Genomic DNA, 21,570 nt, shown 5'->3' on the forward strand with positions numbered 1-21,570 from the left:
ATCCTTGCTGAACTGTGCAAACTCGTTTATCCTCGCAGATTTCTGTTTCAGTTAAATTCTTCTCCTTCACGAGCCATGCTTCTGCATCTAGAGGCAGCCCGTGCGCTAGTCACGCTTTGCCTCATCAGCAGGAAGCCAGCTGATTCCCCGAGTAATCAATTTCGGCGAAGACCTCTCCGGATCCTGGGCACTGGAGCCGAGCCACACCATCCCGACCCAGCTCGACACGTCCGTGCGTGGGGGACGCGGCCGCCCCCCCGGGCGCTGGGTGGGTGGGCGGGCGGTGGCCCCCAGGACTGCGGGGGGGGACGGGGGGGGCGGGGGCTGCGCGGGGCGGCGGCGGCGGGAGCCGCTCTCCCGCCCCTCGCACACGCTCGTCCTTCCCATCACCGGCGGCGGCGTTCGGGAGTTGTTCCCGCGGCGGCGAGGCGGAGGCACCTGCGTGGCGGTGGCGAGCAGCAGGGTGCAGGCTGCCCGCGATGCAGGCTTAGCGGCCCAGCATGGCGCGGCGGCTGCGGGCCGGCAGGTGCCGGGGCGGGCAGGGTGGCGCTCCCCCGACGGGACGGGCGCTGGCGCTGCTGCTGCCGCTGTGGCTGTGCGCGGCGGGCGGCAGCGCGGCGCCGGTGTATAACCTCAGCCTGGCCGTGGACGAGGGGCTGCCGGCCGAGACGCTGGTGGGCGACATCCGCGCGGGGCTGCCACCGGGCGCGGATCCGCCCGGGGGCTTCTTGCTGTCGGAGGGGAGCGGCGAGTCGGCGGTGCTGGCGGACTTCCACGTCCAGCCGGAGACGGGCATCATCCGCACGGCGCGGCGGCTGGACCGGGAGCGGCGGGCACGCTACAGCTTCGCGGCGGCCACGCTGCGCGGCGAGGTGGTGCAGGTGGAGATCGCTGTCACCGACGTGAACGACCACCCGCCACGCTTCCCGAAGGACAGTCTGCAGCTCAACATCTCCGAGCTCAGCCCGCCCGGCACCGCTTTCCGCCTGCCGGCTGCCCGCGACCCCGACGCCGGCGGCTTCGGCACGCAGGGCTACGCGCTGCTGGAGGAGGGCGGCGCGGCGGGGGAGCCGCCGCTCTTCCAGCTGCGCTATGTGCGGCCGGAGCCGCTGGAGCTGGTGCTGCTGCGGCGGCTGGACCGCGAACGGGCGGACGTCCACCGACTGGTGGTGGAGGCGTGGGACGGCGGCAGCCCGCGGCGACGCGGCCTCCTGCGGGTGTCGGTGCGGGTGCTGGACGAGAACGACAACGCGCCCGCATTCAGCCGCGGCGAGTACCGGGCGCGGCTGCGGGAGGACGCGCCGCCTGGCACCGCCGTCTGCCGCCTGCGGGCCACCGACCCCGACCTGGGTGCCAACGGCGAGGTGCGGTACGCCATCAATCGCCGGCAGAGCGACCCCGACGGCTATTTCGCGGTGGAGGAGCGCAGCGGCGTCCTGCGCGTCCGCCGCCCGCTGGACCGCGAGGCGCGGGCCCTGCACCGCCTGGTCGTGGAGGCGCGGGACGGCGGCGCCCAGCCCGAGGTCTCCAGCGTCCTCGTCTCGGTGGCCGTGCTGGACGTGAACGACAACCGGCCCTCCATCCGTCTGCTCTACCTCACCGAGACCGACGGTCCGCGGGTCTCCGAAGGGGCGCGGCCCGGCGACTATGTGGCCCGAGTCTCCGTCTCGGACGCCGACGAGGGCGGCGACGACGCGGAGGGCGACGGCGGCGGCATCGCGCTGGCCCTGCTGGGCGGCGACGGCGCCTTCGCGTTGCGGGCGGCCGGGGCCGGCGTCTTCTTCCTCTGCGTGGCGGGGCCGCTGGACCGAGAGAGCCGCGACCTGTACGAGCTGCGGCTGGTGGCCACGGACGGCGGCACGCCGCCGCTCTCCGCCGAGGAGCCGCTGCTGCTGCGCGTCGCCGACCTCAACGACGAGACGCCCGCGTTCCCGCAGCCCCACTACCGCGCCGCCGTCTCGGAAGCCGCCTCCCCCGGCACCGCCGTGCTCCGCCTCAGCGCCTCCGACGCCGACGAGCCGGGCTCGCCCAACGCCGAGGTGCGGTACGCGCTGGAGGGCGACGCGGCCGCCCTGGCCCTGCTGCGCATCGACGCGCGGAGCGGCGCCGTCAGCACCCGCGCGCGCCTGGACCGGGAGCGGCAGGCGGCGCTGGAGCTGCGCGTGGTGGCGCGGGACGGCGGCGTCCCGCCGCGCGCCGCCGCGTGCCGCCTCAGCGTGCGCGTGGAGGACGCCAACGACAACGAGCCGCGCTTCGCGCGCGCCGTGTACCGCGCGCGCCTGCCCGAGCACGCCGCGCGCGGCCGCCGCCTCCTCCAGGTGAGCCCCGCACGGCCCGGCCCGGCCCGGCTCGGCCCCTCACGGCCCGGCTCGGCCCCTCACGGCCCGGCTCGGCCCCGCACGGCCCCGCACGGCCCGGCCCGGCCCGGCCCGGCCCCTCACGGCCCGGCTCGGCCCCTCACGGCCCCTCACGGCCCCGCACGGCCCGGCTCGGCCCCGCACGGCCCGGCTCGGCCCCGCACGGCGCTCCATGGCAGCGCCGCCGCGCTCCAGCACTGCCGGGAAGCAGGGAGCGCGGCAGGTGGAGCGCAGTTAATCAGCGCAGCCCTCGTACCGCCATCCTCACAAGTGCCCTGAGAAACGCGTTCCTTGTCCCGTTACACTTGTAGCGTGGGTAATGAGCACAGGAGCTCAGGTCTTCAGAGGGAACCTAGTATGGTTAAATCATAAATCAATTAATCAAGCCTGGTTAAACCTCAGAGGGAGTTAAACCAACTGTGGTACTTCTGAGGACTTGAGATGGTCTTCAGAAAGCCGGTAGGACCCGTCCCCGAGGGCATCACCACCCAAACTGAGCCAGAGAGAAGGGCAGACAGTGTAACACACAGTGGCTTGAAATTAAACTGCACTTCAGGGTCTTTGTGAAGGTTTCCGAGCTTTCTGCTAACGATGTGAATCAACTCACCCTGCGTTTGCAGAAACCGATTAGTCCTAATAGAGGGAAATGTTCTACTTGTCCGTAAACCCCCCTTTTTATTCTTTGCAGGTGAGGTTGAATGGAGGCTTTGGAGGGCCAGAAGCTGACAGAGAGCCCTTTTGCTTTTAGTTTGGAAAAGCAACGCAGAATGTATACCTTTGAAATGAACAAAGCCTTTTCCAGCAGAAGAAAATTCACAGTGGCTGGGCCTGTGAATGTTTCTGAGTTTGTGCAGAATTTACATGAATTTGGGAAAAAGCATTACTTAAAGAGAAGACCTAGGGAGAACTGCAATGTGTTTCCTCAGCACATTTGATGAAAAATCAATCTGTCTTTATCTTCAGTGTCCTACTAAATTCATTTTCTTCTTTTCAAATCAGGAATCATTAGTGATATTTTGGGTCTGACAATAGCTGATTGGAACAAAAGGCATTTTCTTCTCTCTATAATTTTTTCTCTTTTTTCCAGTTGTTTTCTGAGCTCAAAAAGTACACAGTTTGTACAGCCCTAGTACAATTTAATCTGTAAAAATCTTGGGAAGGTTGAGAGCTTTTCATTTGGTATCCCAAGCCAGAAAGAAAATCCCATCACTGCCCTTTCTTTTTCCTTCAACACCACGGGGAAAAAAAAAAAAACCCAACTAAACAAAAACCTCAGAACATCGTGCACCGGTGGCCCCAGGAAAGCCCAGAAGGAAAATAATAACGTAATTTTAGGAGTCGGCCGTGTCCCGGGGAGGAGCGAGGGGCGGTGCGGCAGCCCCGGCGTCCGTGGTGCTGAAAGGCAGCGGGGCCGGCGCCGTCGGGAGCGCTGCCGCAGCCTGACACCGCGGCGGGGCTGACGGATAGCGCCTCTTTGCTTCTGATTGACGCGGCTGGAAGCCTCCCGAAGGGTTCCTGAGTGTTTCAGAGCGAATAACCTGTAACTGTGGTTTTACTATTTTTTTTTTTCTTGAATGTTTTGATGCATGAATAGCGCACATTTTCTAGGGCCACAGGTGTCATGCACTGTGATGTCATGGGCGTGGGTATCACTCACGGTGCACTGAATTTTGGAAGTGTCACCATGCTGCCATAATCCTGTTTAGAGAGTAGAAAGAAATAGTCATGTCCTGGTAATGATCGGACCAGGGGTAATAAAGCCAAACATGAATGAGAGGGAGGCATGAGAGACATGCACAGGAGGAACAGCAGGTGAGCATCCTATGGCCTGCTAGCAAAGGAAGCTGGTTCTACTTCCAGGATCATCGTAATGATGCCCAAGTTTCATAAGACATTGTGTAGCAGGCTTAAACTTTACACATGTCCACCTTTTACAATTATCCTCGTATCTTTTCCCCCAGGAAAGGTTACCTTCTGCTTAAAGTTTGTGTGCAGGAAGGGCTATCATAAAGCAGGCAGCTTAATTTATGTTGCTCTGGGAGTTACAGTGAGTGATTAGAATGTAGAAAATAGGTTTTGGTTTGACCAAGCTGTTTTTTCAGGGTCTGTGTTATGAGTCTCGGCTCCAGGTGGGCTCATGAACTTCAGAGCTAGCATGAGAAGGAGGTAGCCATGGACTCTGTTATTGCTGCTCCTGGAGAACAGGAAACAAACCAAGATATTGAAGGAGGCTACTCATGTCACATCTTCCTCTGCTCCACAACCTGGGAGGAGGTGATAAACATTTGGTTTATATCTGAGTCACAATCATGATACCTGGAAGTATTTTAAACCCTCTAGCCTTTTCCCTCTGCAAGCAGGGGGGCTCTTGCAGTAGGACATTACTGAGTAGTCATGTTCATCAGTAACCTTTGCTTGGGGATCAGCTGGTGACAAACCATTGCCTCATACACCATTTCTCTAGAGCCTTCTACTTTAATGCTTTGCTGTACCTCTGCCCAGCCACTAAATAACTGCACAACTTGTTCCTATATGTTCTTGACTGCATGTGGATAATGGGGGATTTCATTTCTTCTGGGAAGACCTTATCATTCAAGTTATCTCCATTTCCCCCCTACTCTCCACAGGTATAACCCATAATATGTGCTAGTCTTGTGAAATGGATCAACTTGCATGTAAGTCTGCTTTAGTGGTTCCTGTTAGTCTGTGGGAATTCAATTACAAGAATTAGCCATGTACTTAAAATACATAGTTTTCAACCACTTGAAATACTGCTTTGTTCCAGGAATAATTCTGGGCTTTTCCTTGTGGACAAAAGGCTCTCCCTTCCAGTGCAGATTGACCAGTAAGGGAGAATCTGAATCCTGAAAAATAAACGGAATTTGTTTGCATTAACTAATATAAGAAAGAAATGGGGTAATGTATCCTGATTGTATCCTCAGGGTAGATAACGCAGGTGGAGATCAGAATTCTGAGCAGACAAATGGGAGAAAGTTAAATGAAGAAAAGGGAAAATCAGTGGGAAAGTAGTGGCTTATCATACTTTAGAAAGTAGAGCAGATGTATGCAGTGAAAGATGTAAGTAGAATTTTGAAGTCAATTAACAGCATTTGTTTAACTTTGGCCTATTTTTTGACACTGAACTTCTGGTTTGTTACCAGTTGCTATAGGCACACCTTGGTTAAAATATAAGCATTACTAGTGGTATACTTAAAAAAAAAAGGTACAGGAAGATAAAAGTGAACACAACCAGAAATAAATTGTAGATCAAGGCAATTTGCAGTAACTAAAAGGGAAGCAGCAGAAGCACTCTTGGTGTGTTGTGATGTCTGCAGACATTGTAGTAATGCTTTGATTTTTGCAGGTGTATCAGAATCCTGGTTTGTTCATGTGCAGGTACTGCATGTAAATTTTGAGTGGCCACTGGCCTTAATCAGTTATTATGATGATCTTTCAGCATAATACAAATCTATTTTCCTGAAGATCTTCAGCACGGCCTAGAAATGGAATAAGATGGAGGAATGAGTGAGAACTCATTGGGTGCTCTCCTGTCTTTCTTACTATACTTTCTCAAGGACCAATGTGATTACAAATGTCCACCAACTGTTGAGTGATGGTGGTGATTATGTCCTATTTCTGCACTTTTTGGTGTGAGCTTGACAATTTTACATAGATTTAGCATCTGATGATATGTAACTCTTTGATAACTGCACCTCTGTGGCCCAAGGGTAAGGGGGTGTGACAAAGAGTCTCTCTTCTGAGCCATCCACTTATTCTATGAATTAAGAAATAAAGCTTTGTCATAGACCTGCCTTGATAATAGAGGTTTAATTCTGATTGCAAATTTTATTTTCAAGCATTTTTTGGTGATTGTAATGCTCCTCAATACTCATTGCTATGGTTCTCTTTAGCACAATATATCTCTGAATTATAGTACTCTATTGCCAGATTTGTCAGGATTTCCTGTCTTCTAGCTGAAGTTGAGTACTGAAAGGCAATATTCTTTCTCTCTCTTTCTGTCTCTGAGCAGGCTACAACTTTATCTGAATTAGGAGAAATCAGCACATCATGTTGGCATCATTTTGCCTGGTGTTTTTTACCTAGATGGGATGGAAACACCACATTCTTTTTCTTATTCTCTACAGACTCCTACATAAAAGAGTATTTCCCTTACTGGCTTCTGCAAAGGTTAATGATTTGGTGATGGTGACAGCTGTCAATTCGACTAATATTTTGAACTTAATGAAGATGTTTGTTTTGTGTTATACAGCACAGTACATTCTGTGTATGTTTGGGGCTTGTAGGTTAAACTTGCTTGCACTGCCAGAATGTGCTGTAGCTCGCAGGGTACAAATGTGTGATGGCCATTCTCTAATACTGCGCATGCATTCTTATGAAAAGTCTAACAACCTATGTACGTGTAATTGCATATTGAAGAGAACAATGTCATGACTTAGTAACAGCCATGTCAGTAGCTTTTTAGTAAATTTATTTTATGGTGTATTAGAAAATTCATGTTTATTGGCTTTAGAGTCATCTCTGAAAGAGCAGAGGAAGAGAAAAAACATATGTTATCTGGCAAATGGTAGAGACCCACATGCATTCCAGTGTTATGACAACTTGCACTTTTCTGGTCCATTAAGGAGGCTGTTTCAACTTACCGGGTAGAGCTTCTCCGTTCCTTTTATTTAAAAATAACAGACTTTCTGATATTGAGATGGTGGGAGGTTTATAAATGCAATGACAGCAAAGATTTTGTTTATTTAAAGGTCTTAAAGCTAATCTAGGTATGCCAGGAATTATGGAATAATAAATCCATGAGATTTTAGAAAATACTATTTAAAGGTATAATATATGTAAGAAGGATGCGTGTAGTTTGAGGATTTTTTAAGTGCTTAATATATTTGAGAGTTGTTATTTGTACTTTCTTGAAATACACATTTCCAAGAGCTACTTGCAGAAAGAGAGAATTCTAAAAAAGACATTATAACATGCATCTTCTCTAATTTTTCTCTGCCTTCTGCAAAACGAGAAAGAAAACTAAGAAGACAAAAAGGAAAGGAGGATACATCCCTACTTTGAGGGATGGAGACTTAGGGATTGTAATTTGTCATTGAGATGCTAAGCAGGTAGCATCAGCATTGGCTGCAGACCATATTTTTCATCCTTTGCTTTCCCTGAATGTTGAAACAAGGAGTTAAAGGACATTCCTTTCCCTCATGGTTTTGGTTCTGGATCATTTAAGCCACACTGCAATTACTGAAAGCAAAAATGAAGCCAGCAAAGATGGTTCATGTGAATTCTAAAGAGTTATGAAATCCAGCTCATCCCTGTTAGAGGTAAGCCAGAAAGAAGCTAAAGACGCCATGCCATGCATTCCTCTTCTTGAGCTCTCCAGGTCTTATTTTCACTGTATTCAATTTAAAGTCAGATGCAGAAAAGACAGATTTTGTTTGTCGACTTGAAATGCTACTGTGTTTTAAAACTAATGCAATCGACAACAGAGAGACCAAACCACAGACTAAACTACAGTAACAGCAAAGAAATTTGTCATCTAATCTGTAACTATAATGCAAAACTATTTATTTGTTCTTCCAATTTCTGTTCTTATACTGAGTCTGAAAGCAGTTAACATGTCATCATTTTTCTGTTAGATGTGTAATTTTGTAGCAATTATTTCTTTCTAAACTCACAAGAAATATCCCTTCACAATCCAGAAGCTGTTTGGTAGATTCTCAGTATATTATCATAGCTTTGTGGGTATAAAATTGGTTTTCGTGGCCATGCACAACTTTTTGTGATCTATTAATATGTAGCTTTAGGAAGTGTGGGTGGTCTGGGCTCAAAGATAAATGTTTCTTTGAATCTGTGCAGCAGTAGTAGGTGGCCATGCTGAGTTGATTGCAGGAAGGACAAAAAAAAAATCAACCCCCAAAAAATATCATTTTAATCATTAGGTATCTTCAGGCGAATGGGAACTCTCCAGATGCTTGATGCTTTTGTTTAAGAATTCTCTTATGGTGGCCTTTTAGCATTTTAAAAATAGAAAAGCTGTTCCATTTAATAATGAAAGCATTTGTAAGAATGAGACTTGGTTCCTTGATGCAATCCTTATCTGGCACCAAATGGGTGCTTTGTAGATATAAGAAGCTCTGGTCCTGGGAAATGGGAATTGGAAGCCTTTCACTTTTCCTTCTCTTAGTTTGTGGTTACTCTTATATGTGGAAGGTGTTAAAGTTTCAGTGTCTTTAACACCTGCAAAAAACCAGATTGCCAAAGGTAATTGCCCCCCATCTGTATAATAAATCTACAGCTGTTTGCTACCTTAATCTACAATTTTGAGAACGTATGAAATATTGAAACATCAAAAACACATCGACATGGAGACATTTGGCTTTTATTTGAGAATTAAAAGTTATTACATTGTTAAAATTTAAGAACAAAAACATTAAAAAAATTATTGCAGTAAATTACCTTTTTTTCCCAGTTCTCAGGAAAATCTTTTAATTGATGTCAGCAAATAGGGTCTGGAAACAGGGAAGTTTTGAAAGCTTATGTGTGGCTAAGTCCAAAATTTTCTGCATACTTTAGTCTATAGCTGTGGTAGGAAAAGAGGCATATGTGATAGAGATATTCTTGTTGGAGAAATTAGATATGTCCCTAATCATAGGAGTAATGATATTAAAAAGTCTTAATCATAGACTTTATATTGCAGAAAGTTGTGTATTTAAATATTAGCTAATAGACTACTCAGAGCACCAGTAGCAAAGATAGAGTCCTTGAATACCTTTGGCTGCTAAATTTTTACATTTTTATGCAGCATAATGAATAACATTTCTATTAAGTGTCCAGCAAGAGTTCGTTTATAGCCACTGACCTTCAGGAGTAATGGTCATAAAATGCTTTTTCAGGTGGAAGTCATCCCAATTCAGAAATGGATGGGTTTTGCTGGTGTTCACTTTTATACAAAGAATTGGCATCAGCAGTTGTCTTATAGTACACTAGAGCAAAATATTAATAAGCTGTAATTGGATGGATGGTTGGTTCTGTCAATTTATCAAATATTAGTAGCATTTTATTGTCCTTACAGATTTTCATGAATTGCTGGGTCAGCAGAATGCTTAGTCTTTCCTGGAAGGCTTTAGAGCATTGGGAAACAGATGAGTTTGGAATCCCTTAAAATCCACCTTACTATACAAGCAGATTGACACGCAGCAGGATGAGCCTTTTAATTTTACTTCACAGCTCAGTTCATTCTTGAAAACAAACTTCTAGTTGCATGCTGGAAAAAAAAATCAATTATTTCCAGAGTCTGCATTTTTCTTGTAAATTTGTCTGAGCAATCTGTACTCCACATTGAGTGTCAAACTATTGTGAACACTTCTCTAGTGAGGAGTGGAGATCTCTGTCCAACTGGTTGTTCAAATCCTGCTGCAGGTGTGAACAGCATGGAAGCAGAGATATCAGCTAACAAAACTCTTGGGGGAAAAATGTCACACAGCTCATTTGGGACATGTGTTATATGCAGGAGCCAGTGTATGTATTGTATCAGAGCAATATGCCATCTAGCCTAATATCCTTCTTCTCATAGAAGCAAAAAGCATACATGCTGGATGAGTGTAAGAGCAGGGCATTCTTGATGTTTGACCATTTTTAGCTTGAGGACATCCTAGGCAAGGTAGTTTCTGCACATTTGTAACCCTGAATGGATTTTTTTTTTCTGTGAAAATTACCTAGCCCTCACCTCAGCATTTCCCAAGTATCATTGGCCCTAATATGCAGTGGTGGTGGGTGTGTCAATCAGCTGCCTATTCCAGGAGAAAGCACCTTTTACTCTCAGCCTAGAGACAAAGAGAATGGTTGGTCCAACTCCTTATGATTTCACACATCTGCTGTATCACCTCTCCATTCATTTCCAGTACTCATTCTTGTTAGCTGAAAAAAAAAAAAAGAAAAAAAGGCATTTGGCCAGCAGCTACTCTTTAACACCAAATGCTGAAATATGCCAGTGGTGAAAATATAAAATTAAGCCTTGTTTACAAAGGAAATGTAGCAGAAGAAAGTTCACATGTTATAGAATGAATAGAATATAGTGCCCTTGCTCTCAGTCTATGAGAAAAGCATACTAATCTGTGTAAAAAGGCACTTCTTTCAGGAGGAGTAATGGATTTTTAAAATTATGCTCATAAATCACAGTTCATTCAATCAGTTCTAAGCTCTTTGAGACAGCTATATAAGAAGCTGTACAAAAGCATTAATTTCATTGGCACTTAGGTGAAATAATTCTTCTCAGAATATTGAATTGCATGGGATACCTGTCATGCCTGGAGAGTGGTGGTGTATTTAGCATTGCAACCGAAGATGTGCAGCTACTTCTCACCTTCTTGTACTGAACTACTCTCCTATATAAACTTGTGTTTATAATTTTATATTATATATAAATAATGTGCAAGTGATTAAATAGCTCTATCCTTTCTAACAATACATGACCAAATGTAGTAACTGTAAGCATTTACAGTAACTACTAGTGCATGCTAATGCAGAAGGGATGTTTGTAAGTACCTGTGTGCTGTATATAAAATACAGCACACAGATATAAAATCTCTGCTGACTCCTCTGGATAAATACTTGTTAAGGGTTTTTAGGGTAGAGGCAGGAAATATGTACCAAAGTAGGTGGGTTACTGGTTAAGTTGTGTTGTGTATGGAGTCAAATCATATTCCTCAGTTAATCCCATTTAAATGAAATAGGGTAAAGAAAGTTTTAACTGGGATTTCTTTAAGTAGGTGAACTTGACAGTACAACCCAAGCTTCATTGTAGCATCTGACAGGGAGAGTTAGCAAAACATGTTTTAAGGGACAGACAGCGCTTATGTTGCAATCCTTTTTTGTGCCTATTTCCTCACTTCCACAAGCTTCCCATTGATAACTTGGGTTACTCTGCATGGGTCAAATCTATGGACTTTGAAATGCTTTGAAGTGCTTTGTTTGGAAGTGGGTTTTCATTCTATAACTGAAAGTACGTTAGAGATGCAGGTCTAGGTTCTCTCTCTTCCTGTTTTCTGTACTAAATGAAAACAAGCATTACATTTATGCCAGACCTTACTAGTTCCATTTCCTGTGGGATATTACTTAAAATAAAAATCAGGATAGTCGTGCCTATTTAGTTGTACTCATAGGCTGCACTGCTTTCAGCATAAACTGTTGCAGTACTAACATTATTTGCTGTAATAAAAGCAAATGTCCTAACTTCCAGCCCTGACAGATGTCTCAATCTCCTGCACTGACCTTGTGTAAAGTGTTTATGTCTCCCCTTCCCCCTCTTGTCCCCAGCTCCTTCCTTCATGCAGGGAATTAGGTTGTCATGCCTATGTCTGCTCCACTTCCACTGACTTGTGCCTACATCTGGTAATGGGAAAGGGGCAACAGGAAGGGCAGTTTTTAGCTAATGTCTGACTAAACATATGCAAGACAAACAAGTTGTGCATGCTCTTTTTTTAAGAGTTATAAACAAACACATATGGTTTAATGCAGTGTCCAAGGAACTGGGTGTATCTTACCAATCAAAGAAACTGCTGCAGATGACTGCCCTCTGCTTCTGGTGCATTACCTTCTACATGACCATTTGTTTTCAGTTGCATAGAACCCCAATAACTAGAATTTTATTCTACACATTCATTTTTTCCTGCTTTGAATTTTGAACTCATGTCCAGGCATACCAGAGTAATGATTTACCAAAGCCTTTTTTTCCATGTGTTCTTCTGTATTGTGGCATTAATATTGGACCTATCATTTGTATGAAATTATTTTCTCATAGGCTGTTATCAGTCACAGATACATTGATATCTTTATTTCTGCTTCTTTACATCTGTAAGGTCACATATTAAACACTCTGCATAGATACATAGACACCTAATTATTTTTACTTAAGGTTATTTCATTAATTATTGGATAGGCTATTGCATTTTTATTAATTAGGAAATTTTATAGATACATTTCAGTTTGGTACTTTGATCACTATGATGCTTAATTGACATTTCTGTAGGATCAAGGTATGTTTAATGGACATGGACTCAATGTTATTCTTTTCTGAAAAGACTGTCTTATGATGCTCCCAAATGGAGGAGAATAATCTCTTGGAGAGAAGTATTATCCCTCTGTTAATGCTTAGCCATCCATGGGACCATAAGTGCATGTGGTATAGATAGGTTTTTTTGGTGTACTACTAGAAAATGCATTCATCTCAAGAATGTATCAACTCAGAGTTTAAACTTTAGAATTTGCAGTTACATTCCGGGGAAGGGAAGCATTAGTAACCTTAAAGCACCAACTCAGCACTTGCTCAATACAGTACACAAAACCCTGAAAACCTGTTTTGTGTTCTGTTCTGCTACTGCTGCTCATGAAGACATCCAACAGAACCTGATTTACAGCATTTTGCGAAATTAAATCACTGAAAGCCCTTTGGATGTTTTGGAGCATACTGTGCTTACACTTGTAGTTATTCTAGTGAGGCTCTGGGGTAACTGTTCAGCACCAGTAGTACCAAGGCTCTCTTGGTGTTTGGAGCCCCATCAGGATCTAATGGTGCTAATGGATCTCATGGTGCAAAAGTAGGGCAGGGCAAAATTTGCTCAAATTGAACACTGTCTATTGAATCAGACCACAAGATTTGGTAATGATGTGTTTTAAAATAGACAAAACCTGGTGTTTCCTGCCTCTGTCTTGTGCTTGTGTAGGTCTGTAGTAATACTGTACTACAGCGTTACTCCAGTTGGTGGCTGGACAAGTTGAGAGACAGTGGGGAGAACTGGGAGCGTCTTTTCAAAAAGCTTTTGTTGTTCAAACATACAGGGAGCTCAGGAACACATGCTGCAATGAAATCAGCCACAGCTTGTTCTTTTGGGGGGATTTTCAGGTTCTCTGCATGTTGAAAATCCCACTTAATTTAATGTGTGTCTGTGAGTTTCTGAGGGGAAGAGAGTGCTGTGCGCATGACACTGTAGGAGCAGGGGGATGAAACAAACGAATACTAAACAAACTAAATGTGATCTGCTTTCCCAGAGCAGAGCTCCCAGAGAACTCTTTCTTAATGTAACACATTTTAAAACAATGTGTTGCTGTCACTAGTAATAGTAGAATAATTATTTTCCCCAAATGTTTAATTTGAAAATGAAGTCACAAGTTAGAAAATTCTTTTTCCTTTAGTTTTATATTTGTATAACTTCTAAAGGATTAAAGAGAAAGCATTTAATTCTGGTTTTCAAAAGAAAGAAGAATGGTAACCTCCCATGTATTTGGCCCTTGTTTGTTTGCTTGCTCCCTTTCTTACTGTGAAAGTAACATTCCATATCCTGGAATTAGTTTCTTTTCTTTTTTTAGCTGTCTTTGAAGTTGGTGTCTTTAGCAATAATTTTGGCAGGGGTACAGTTTTATAATGATTTTGCTATGATACCAGACTGCTTTTGTGTTCTCCATTGATAAAAAACAAACCCCAAGGCTCTTAGGTTTGTAATATTCAATTAAAAAAGTAATGTTTACATTTTCTCAAAACTAATCAAAATTTTCATTGGTTGTTTTTTTATTTTAATATCCACTTGTGTCTCTATCTGAGGATGGGGGAAAGACCTGACAGCTGAAACAGCCTTTTTGAAAGGCTAACTGCTTTTAATTTTCAGAAATGTTTGTCTGAAGAGAGGACCCTAGCCAATATTTGGGAGTTAGACTAGACCACGTGTTACATTTACAGAACCCTGTGGTTGTGGGACATAAGTTATCCCTTGGTTTCTAAAACTTAATTGTTGAAATGCCCTGTTCAGAAATCACCAGAAAACACAAATGTTTTCCATGCCTATTACATCTTATTGGAAGCCATTTATAATGCACTTTTTGAGACTTTGATTTTATGCTATGCCATCATTCTTGCTAATCGCTTCTAATGGAAACCATGTTTTAGGCCTACAAGCATGCACTAATTGTGGTGATTTTTACTAGAATGTGTGGATGAAAATTAGAAATATTGGTAGGGATTATCAGGTGCAAATCTCAGTACCCACCATCCCCAGAGGCTCCCAGTGACTAAACCTCCACTTGCCTACCCCAAATTTCTGGGAAACATATCAGAATATCAGAACTGATGTGTCTTCTGAAATGCATGGTCAGGCAGGTGTTTTCATCAAGCTCTAGCCAGACCACTGGACCTCTCTGCTCCATCATCTATATTCAGTGTTTTCCAAGTGGACAAGTTTTTTGCAGAGGAATGTTGGTACTTAAGTGGTAACATCTCACCTAAATCAGTTAAATCAGATTGGATTTATCCTTTTTTTATGCTGGATCACTTTAATTTATAGTCATCCATGTTTGTGGTTATTTTCTTCAGTTTCCAAGGAATAAATTCCCAGGTCACAGCAAGAGATACTAGTTTTTTTGGTATGTAATTTCATATTTTGTCATTCTGTATTTATTACTTCAGTCTTCTTGTTCTTCTGTATGAAGATCCTCTTGATCTCCTAGACTGGTAGTGCTTTCTAGTTTCAGGAATTAGTGAATGTTATTGAATTGCTTATGTTCTGTTTTTTTTCTGGTTAATTAATAGATTTCACAAGCTGGTTATCAATACAACCAACATATTTGTTAATTACCTTTTTTGAGACAACTTGTTTTGATTCCTTCTTTACCTAGTTTTATAAAATATAATTCTTTGACTAAAAGCTGTGCTGTCTGTACTAAGTAGTATGTAAAGAAATGTGATTTCTATTGGTTGCTTTATTAAATACAGATCAACTTTCTTCTGTGCCTAGAAAAAATCTGTTATTGGAAGGACACTGAAGTACTTGGCAAATGTTTTGTCTTCCTTTCTGTCTTTATTCTTTGAAAGTTGTTCTAATAGTCTATTTAAGTCAGGCTGATAGGATTGTAGTTTCCACATTCAGTTTTTCCCCTTTTTCTGTAGTCCCTCCATTTGATATTTTTAAGAAAGATTGTTTTGCTAATATCTGGAATGGTTATGGCTGCAAACTTGCAGTTTGATTTGTCTGTTTTATAATAATTCTATATTGGGTCTTCCCACTTGGAATGCTGTTTGAATTTTACTTGTGAGGACCCGTTGTGTCCTCTCTGTAGTTATGCTGGCCACAACCACTGCTGATAGCAGAAGTGGGGAAGGTACTCCTTCCCCAGTGGCCAATTAAAATGGCCAATTTTAACAGCATGCTCTCATTTCATCTTAGTACACACATTTCTCTTTATTTTCTTCTGTCCAGGGATACCTATATTTTTTTATAGAAAAAAAAATCCCTTCAGTGATTAAGTGAAGTTCTAGGCTTTTCTCATATCCAGCCCTCTATTTTTTTTTTTTTTTGGTCTTTGTTAACTGCTCATTTGAGCATTATGTATTTATCACATAAACTTTGAGATACAGGCTGTTGTTCATTCCTCCATTTAATTTAAACTTAAGTGATGATTACATGGTCTGAAACATTCAAGTCCAATGGCTTTGCTATTTTCATTGGTTTATGAGTCTCTGAGAAGTCAAAGGTTCTTATAAAGAAATGATTCCTGGTGATATTCTTTCTCCAAGAGCATGGTAATTCTCTCTGTATATCTTCAAGTCTAGCCCTGGGGCCAAGGAGACCTAGAGCAGATACTCAGCTTTATTCCATGTGATGCTGAGGGAAAGAATCCACCAAACAGCAGACTATCCTCTGAAGCATTAGCTCAACACTTTGCAGCTGTTAAAATCTCATCTTTTTGCTCTAAGGACTAACCATTTATGTTTCTCTTGGCTCATGGACTTACACATGAATTCATTCTGTTTTTTTTTTTTTTTAATAACATACAGGTTAACTGGGGTTGCCAGTAGAGTTCCTCCTCTGGTGGGACATTTCACTGGCTTATGTGTTAGGGATTTATTTCATTAGGCCATTCATTCTTTAAGCCCCTGGAATCTGAACCTCTGTGGGGTCTCTAAGCACCTTCTGGAGATACCATAAATCTTTCAAGTGACTGTTGGGATTCAGCCCAGCTCCTCTTGGCTTCTGCACTTTCTGGCTTTTCTTCATAACAAAGCTTTTCTGACATTTTGTTCTCACGTGAACTTATGTGTCTCCAACTAAATAAGACCACCTTCTTTCTCCTGTCTAAAAATTACTGAGATTGCCCCCTATGTAGGCTTTTCTTTCATAGCTTTTTAAGCTTATGTTTTATCTGCTCAGTGAATTTTTCTTGCTTGGGTGTTCTCTGCTCTCTCCACTTCCTCCTTGTGGACAAACAGGAGAAAACTCTTTACTGACTTTAATCAATCTCTCTCAATGAAGCAATTGTTATTCTTAATGGCCAGTTGTTCTGTCTGGTTGGAGTGGTATGGTTGGAAATAATGTGTATGAGAGCTAGTCAATTAAAAAAAAACCCTAGTATTTATAAAACAATTTCCAAATGTCAGACAAAGTTCATGAGTTGTTTACAGGGAGGATTCCTGGACTGTCACAGTGAGTGTGGATATTCTCATCATGCAGTACTAAAATTGCTTTTCTTGGGTGGAATTGTTAATGAAGCCTTCACAGAGCCTCAAGAGGCGGACAGTCATCTGTCATATTCCTCACCCTGCTTTTAAAAATCCTCTAGAAAATTCAGGACCTCTGAATATTTTGAATATCTGTAATCTCTCTTAGAATTAATATTCAGTGAATTAAATAAGATACATCACTATAAACAAGAGATAGGATCTCTGACTTGGAAGAATAAGAATCTCAGTTGTATTCCTCTTGAATCTGTGAAGTTCTTAAACATGAATGTAATTGTGGTTATATTTCAGCCTACTTTTGTTTATAGCTTTGCTGTTGCATGTATGAAATGGGAAAAAAGATTACACAGGTAATTAAAGTCCTGATGGAAGGTTTTAAAAACAGTTTTAAGATAATAGGAAGGAGGCAGACTAACAAATATAGAGATGAGACTGGAATATTAAGCTTCCATTCATAGTGGCTGGGAAAAAGAGACATTGTGTAATTACCATGGTGCATAGCACCCTTTAATACCATATAAACCTAGAATAATTTTTTTCTCTTTAGATATCTGAATGCTTTTTACCAAGTATACAGTAATAAGACCATTCAATATTCTTTCCATATTCTTTTGCAGCAATAAAGTGGTAGTGTTAATTCTTATCCTTTAAAATATAATAAAAAATGGAATTCAATATAATACAGAACCGTAAGTTGAATTCTAGTTATTTGGCTACTCTTATTTAAAATGTGAACTTTGAGAACACTTTTTTTTTTTTTGCATAGAACTCCTCTAGAATCATTCCTCTCACTGGATTAGTTCACATTCTCTTCACGTGGACAGTCATTGCAGGCCTTGGAAACAGTAATGTAGTCCACTAGTCCACAGATTTAGATTCTGGGAACATTGTATGTATTGGTGACAATTGCAGGGGGATTTTATATCTCCAGAGAGTTACTAAGCTGTAAGTGTATTGATCACACCTAGGTGAGGCATCAATGATATGGATGATCTTTATTTGATATATTATTCAAAACCTTAAAATACTAACATTGATTTGATAGAGCCATCTTTAATTTGTTCTTTCAATCTGTGTGTTTTGGAGTAATTTATCTATTTCCAGTAACTCTGGTACCATTAGTCAGTTCTTTTAGGTGGACTTTTTTTTTTTTTTTTTTTTTCATTGTCAATATGGCTTTGACATTTAGACCAGCAACAAAAAATAAGTAGTAGCAGGATTTGGCTGTTATCTTCTCTGGTTCAAATCCCCAGATTTGAATTGGCTCTTTTATCACACTTACTCTGGTTCAGTGCTTTAGGTCTTATCCTGCCTTTTCTGAGCTGAAAAATTAATACAGGCTTTCACTTAGAATGATCCTGAAACTTGTTTCACTTTTTTTTTTTTTTCTATTTCCTATTAAATATGAAAACATGAAGTTAACAAGATGCTGCAGGCTGAACAAAATGTTGACATCCTTTGGAAATAAAGCATATTTTTGATCCTTAATGAAGCAAAGAAGTTAATAAAGTAAATGTTCTATCTCTTTTTTTCCCCATGATAGCTCAGTTGTTAATTCACTCATAAAGGGACACAGGCAGAAATCAAGCTCCCATTTTCCTTTTTCTGAAAAGGGGTGTGTGATATGTGTAGGTGAAGGCTTTTCTTGTACATTAAAACCAGACAAAATTCCATATATCATATATGTTTTCCACAATTACAGCTGTGGACCTGTGCTTGGAAAGCACTTCTAGTCTTAAAGGTGTTCTTAATCATTGTGATATTAATGTAGTGAAATGCTGTACCATGCCAGGATGTTTCCCAGGAAACTGATTATAATAAATCCAGGACACAAAATTCATCTTGTGGAAATAAGAGAGGAAAACTGAAAGAGAAAGAAAAGTCCTGGACAGTAAAGCAAAGTCCTCTCTCATAAAGGAGAATTTACTGTGAAATTCCAGTTCTTTTTGTGCTTCCGCCCTACCATTGCTGTTGGTTTATTTCCCCCAGAGGCCTCTTTAATACTGAAAGCCTGACTTCATTATCTTGAATTAATTAGTTCAATGTAAAGTGGAAAACCCTGACTATCAGTGATTGACTTTTGAGGGACCTGTAGGGAAGTTGTAGAAATGGGTATAAAAATGTGAAAGTCTTCAGGAATGCTTCTGCAGGATTAGCTGCAGGGAAAGGCAATGATTTACTTCCAAGCCTAATGGCTTTGTCCAGGTGTTAACAATCTGAAGGGGGATAGTTTCAGCTGCAATCCCTGTAGTGGGATATAACACTTCAGGCAGTTAATTGCCTAATAGATTTAATTCCTGCAGGAGAGATTACTCATGTAGTCATTTCCATTCCCTAGAAATTTCACCTGTTCAGAATTTAATGTGCCCCTTGCCTTCACTTGCCACTTAGCAGACTATTCTATCGCTGACTTGTTTACTATCTGTTAGTCTGTCCCTGGTTATGTGTTGTGAGCAGGAAAAATGGATTACTGGACACAGTAATTGCAACACACTAAACCTGTGTGTTGCAATTAAAACCTCTGTAAGTGTAGATAGCATCCGGAATGTCTATGGATCACAAAGTTTTCTGGTTTTGTAGTTGTATGTTGGGAAAAATCTTTATTAATATTGGGTGTTTGAAAGTCTCACAGACTGTGTTTTCCTTTGACAAATACAGCCTTTTTGTGAACTCTGCTTAACTAGAGATTATGCTGTTGTTCTCTGCAATTAGAAATGAATGGGTTTAAGAAGTTAACTGTAGTTGTCTTTATTATCCTATTGTCTTTCTTAATTTTGCTAGTATCTGAAAAATATTGTTAAGATACTGAGATGTGGTAAGGGCATGCCCAATTTAAAATTCCCCAGCTGAAGATCATTAGGACAATGTGTTACAGTTATCCTGCTACCAGATGAAAGTAATCAACTATTCTGCCACCAGCAAGCTTTATTATTTGATTGGAAAGGTCCCTTTGCATATATATACCAGGTTGTGGTGAGCTTCCACAGCAAAAGTTAGGGGATTTTTTTAACTTCTTAATGGAGGTAGTGACTATGTTGCCTTTTTTAAGTCCAGCAGGTACTTAAAAAAAGATCTTCAGTGAATTTTAGGTATCAGAATTTTCCATAGAAATTGTGCAAAACAGTGCACTGATTTTTCTTGATGATACTGATGTTTGTAATAAGGGGAATTAAAAGTAATTAGCTACCTTTCCCTCTCTGGTCCAGCTCTAAACCATGTTTAGCCTTATGTAAAGCTTTTGTCCTCTAAAGCCTCAGGTTACTGATGCTTGTCTGCATTTGTGCTTTCAGGTAAGGCCATATTAATGAGCAGCTTGAATGATAGTGGTTAAATCAGAATGGGAGAGAGGGTAATTTTTTCTTAGTACTCTGCTTTAACTACAGAACTTAGTCTCGTTTCTTCTGTATTTTTAGGACTTTTTTATCAAGGTGTCTAGTATTTCTACCCTAGACCATGTGACTAGTTTGTTTTTCTTATTTGATTTGTAACTGAAGCTGTTTCAGTTTCTTACATGGGTCTTCTATGGTCTGTCTGGACAGGTACTTTCCTCCCAAATTCACTTGTATAAAACACAGGAGTTTGCTGCACTGTGCTTTATCCTGTGAAACTAAATTTTTCCAAGTATCCAAAGAGACTTTGTTTATTACATGGGGTTTTCAGTTGCTGACATTAAGCTTTTGTGTTACAATATTCATCAGTGCAATAAAGCATTAGAAACGTTCATAGCATGAGCCAGGATGGTGACTTGTTCTGTGTGCTAAAAAAATTGTTCCTACAAAAAACATACTTTTAATAATACCACTGGCTTTTATGTTTGTCAGCAGTATCTGCATTTCCATCTTTTAGCAGTCAGGAACACTTTAGTAACATCAATGCAACAAATGCAGAACACTTAGTCCTGTCATGCTTTTTTTGTGTTTGGCAGGGTTTCTGTTTTTCTAATTAAGTCAAGAAAAGATGCAGTTTTGGTTTCTTTCTTGACTTTCTGTGTTGTGGTTGATAAATCTCAAAGAGTTCTGCCCAAGATAGTGGTCAGTCTGTTTCATTCCTGTAGAGAATTGCTGACACACATTAGCAGACTTTTCCAAGCTTCAAAGATTAGATTATTAAATACCAAGCTTCTCTGGTTCTGTCAATGTTACTATTTCTTCTAGCAGAAGGTAAATTTTTCTCCTGTGTTTCTAGACATGATGGAGAAAAAAAAAAATCTATCTTCCAGCCTATCTATTCCTGTCTTAAGCCCTTGAACATTCCAGTAGCTAGGACTTTACTGAGACATTTAAGTACCTGTAATTATGTGGTCATCTGGCTTGTAAATATAAAGAGGAAGACAATATTTAACTTTACCTCTGAGGGTTAGTCTGAGGTTTTCTACATAATAATGTTTTGTATTGTGAGCTTTTTCTCTGTGTCTCTGATACTGTGAAGAATATCACAACTTTGAACAAATTTTCTGATCTCTGTGATCTGTCTTTAGATGCCTCTATAAATTAACAGCTGCTTGATTTCATTGTCAGAGTCCATAGATGCTTAAGATAAGAATCAAAGCTTGAATTCTTTGGTAGTAGTGTATAAGCAGGAATTAAAAACTTTGAGATTATTTAGTTGATAGTAATTGTCAAATTTCCAGGTGTCTTTATTGCAGAAAAATTCCACTCCAGTTGTGTACATAGCCTATGTATCTTTCAGATA

General features: G+C 42.1%; 1 protein-coding gene across 1 annotated transcript in view; it reads left to right on the forward strand.

The window, feature by feature from the left end:
• Positions 1-500: 500 nt before the first annotated feature.
• Positions 501-21,570, forward strand: part of DCHS2 (dachsous cadherin-related 2) — a 104,249-nt gene continuing 83,179 nt past the window's right edge. Inside the window, exon 1 of the mRNA XM_068189196.1 lies at positions 501-2,318. Within this exon, the coding sequence (XP_068045297.1) occupies positions 501-2,318 (1,818 nt within the window). The remainder of the gene's footprint in view (positions 2,319-21,570) is intronic.

The sequence above is a fragment of the Anomalospiza imberbis genome, chromosome 4 (genome assembly GCF_031753505.1).
Source record: "Anomalospiza imberbis isolate Cuckoo-Finch-1a 21T00152 chromosome 4, ASM3175350v1, whole genome shotgun sequence".
NCBI lineage: Eukaryota > Metazoa > Chordata > Aves > Passeriformes > Viduidae > Anomalospiza > Anomalospiza imberbis.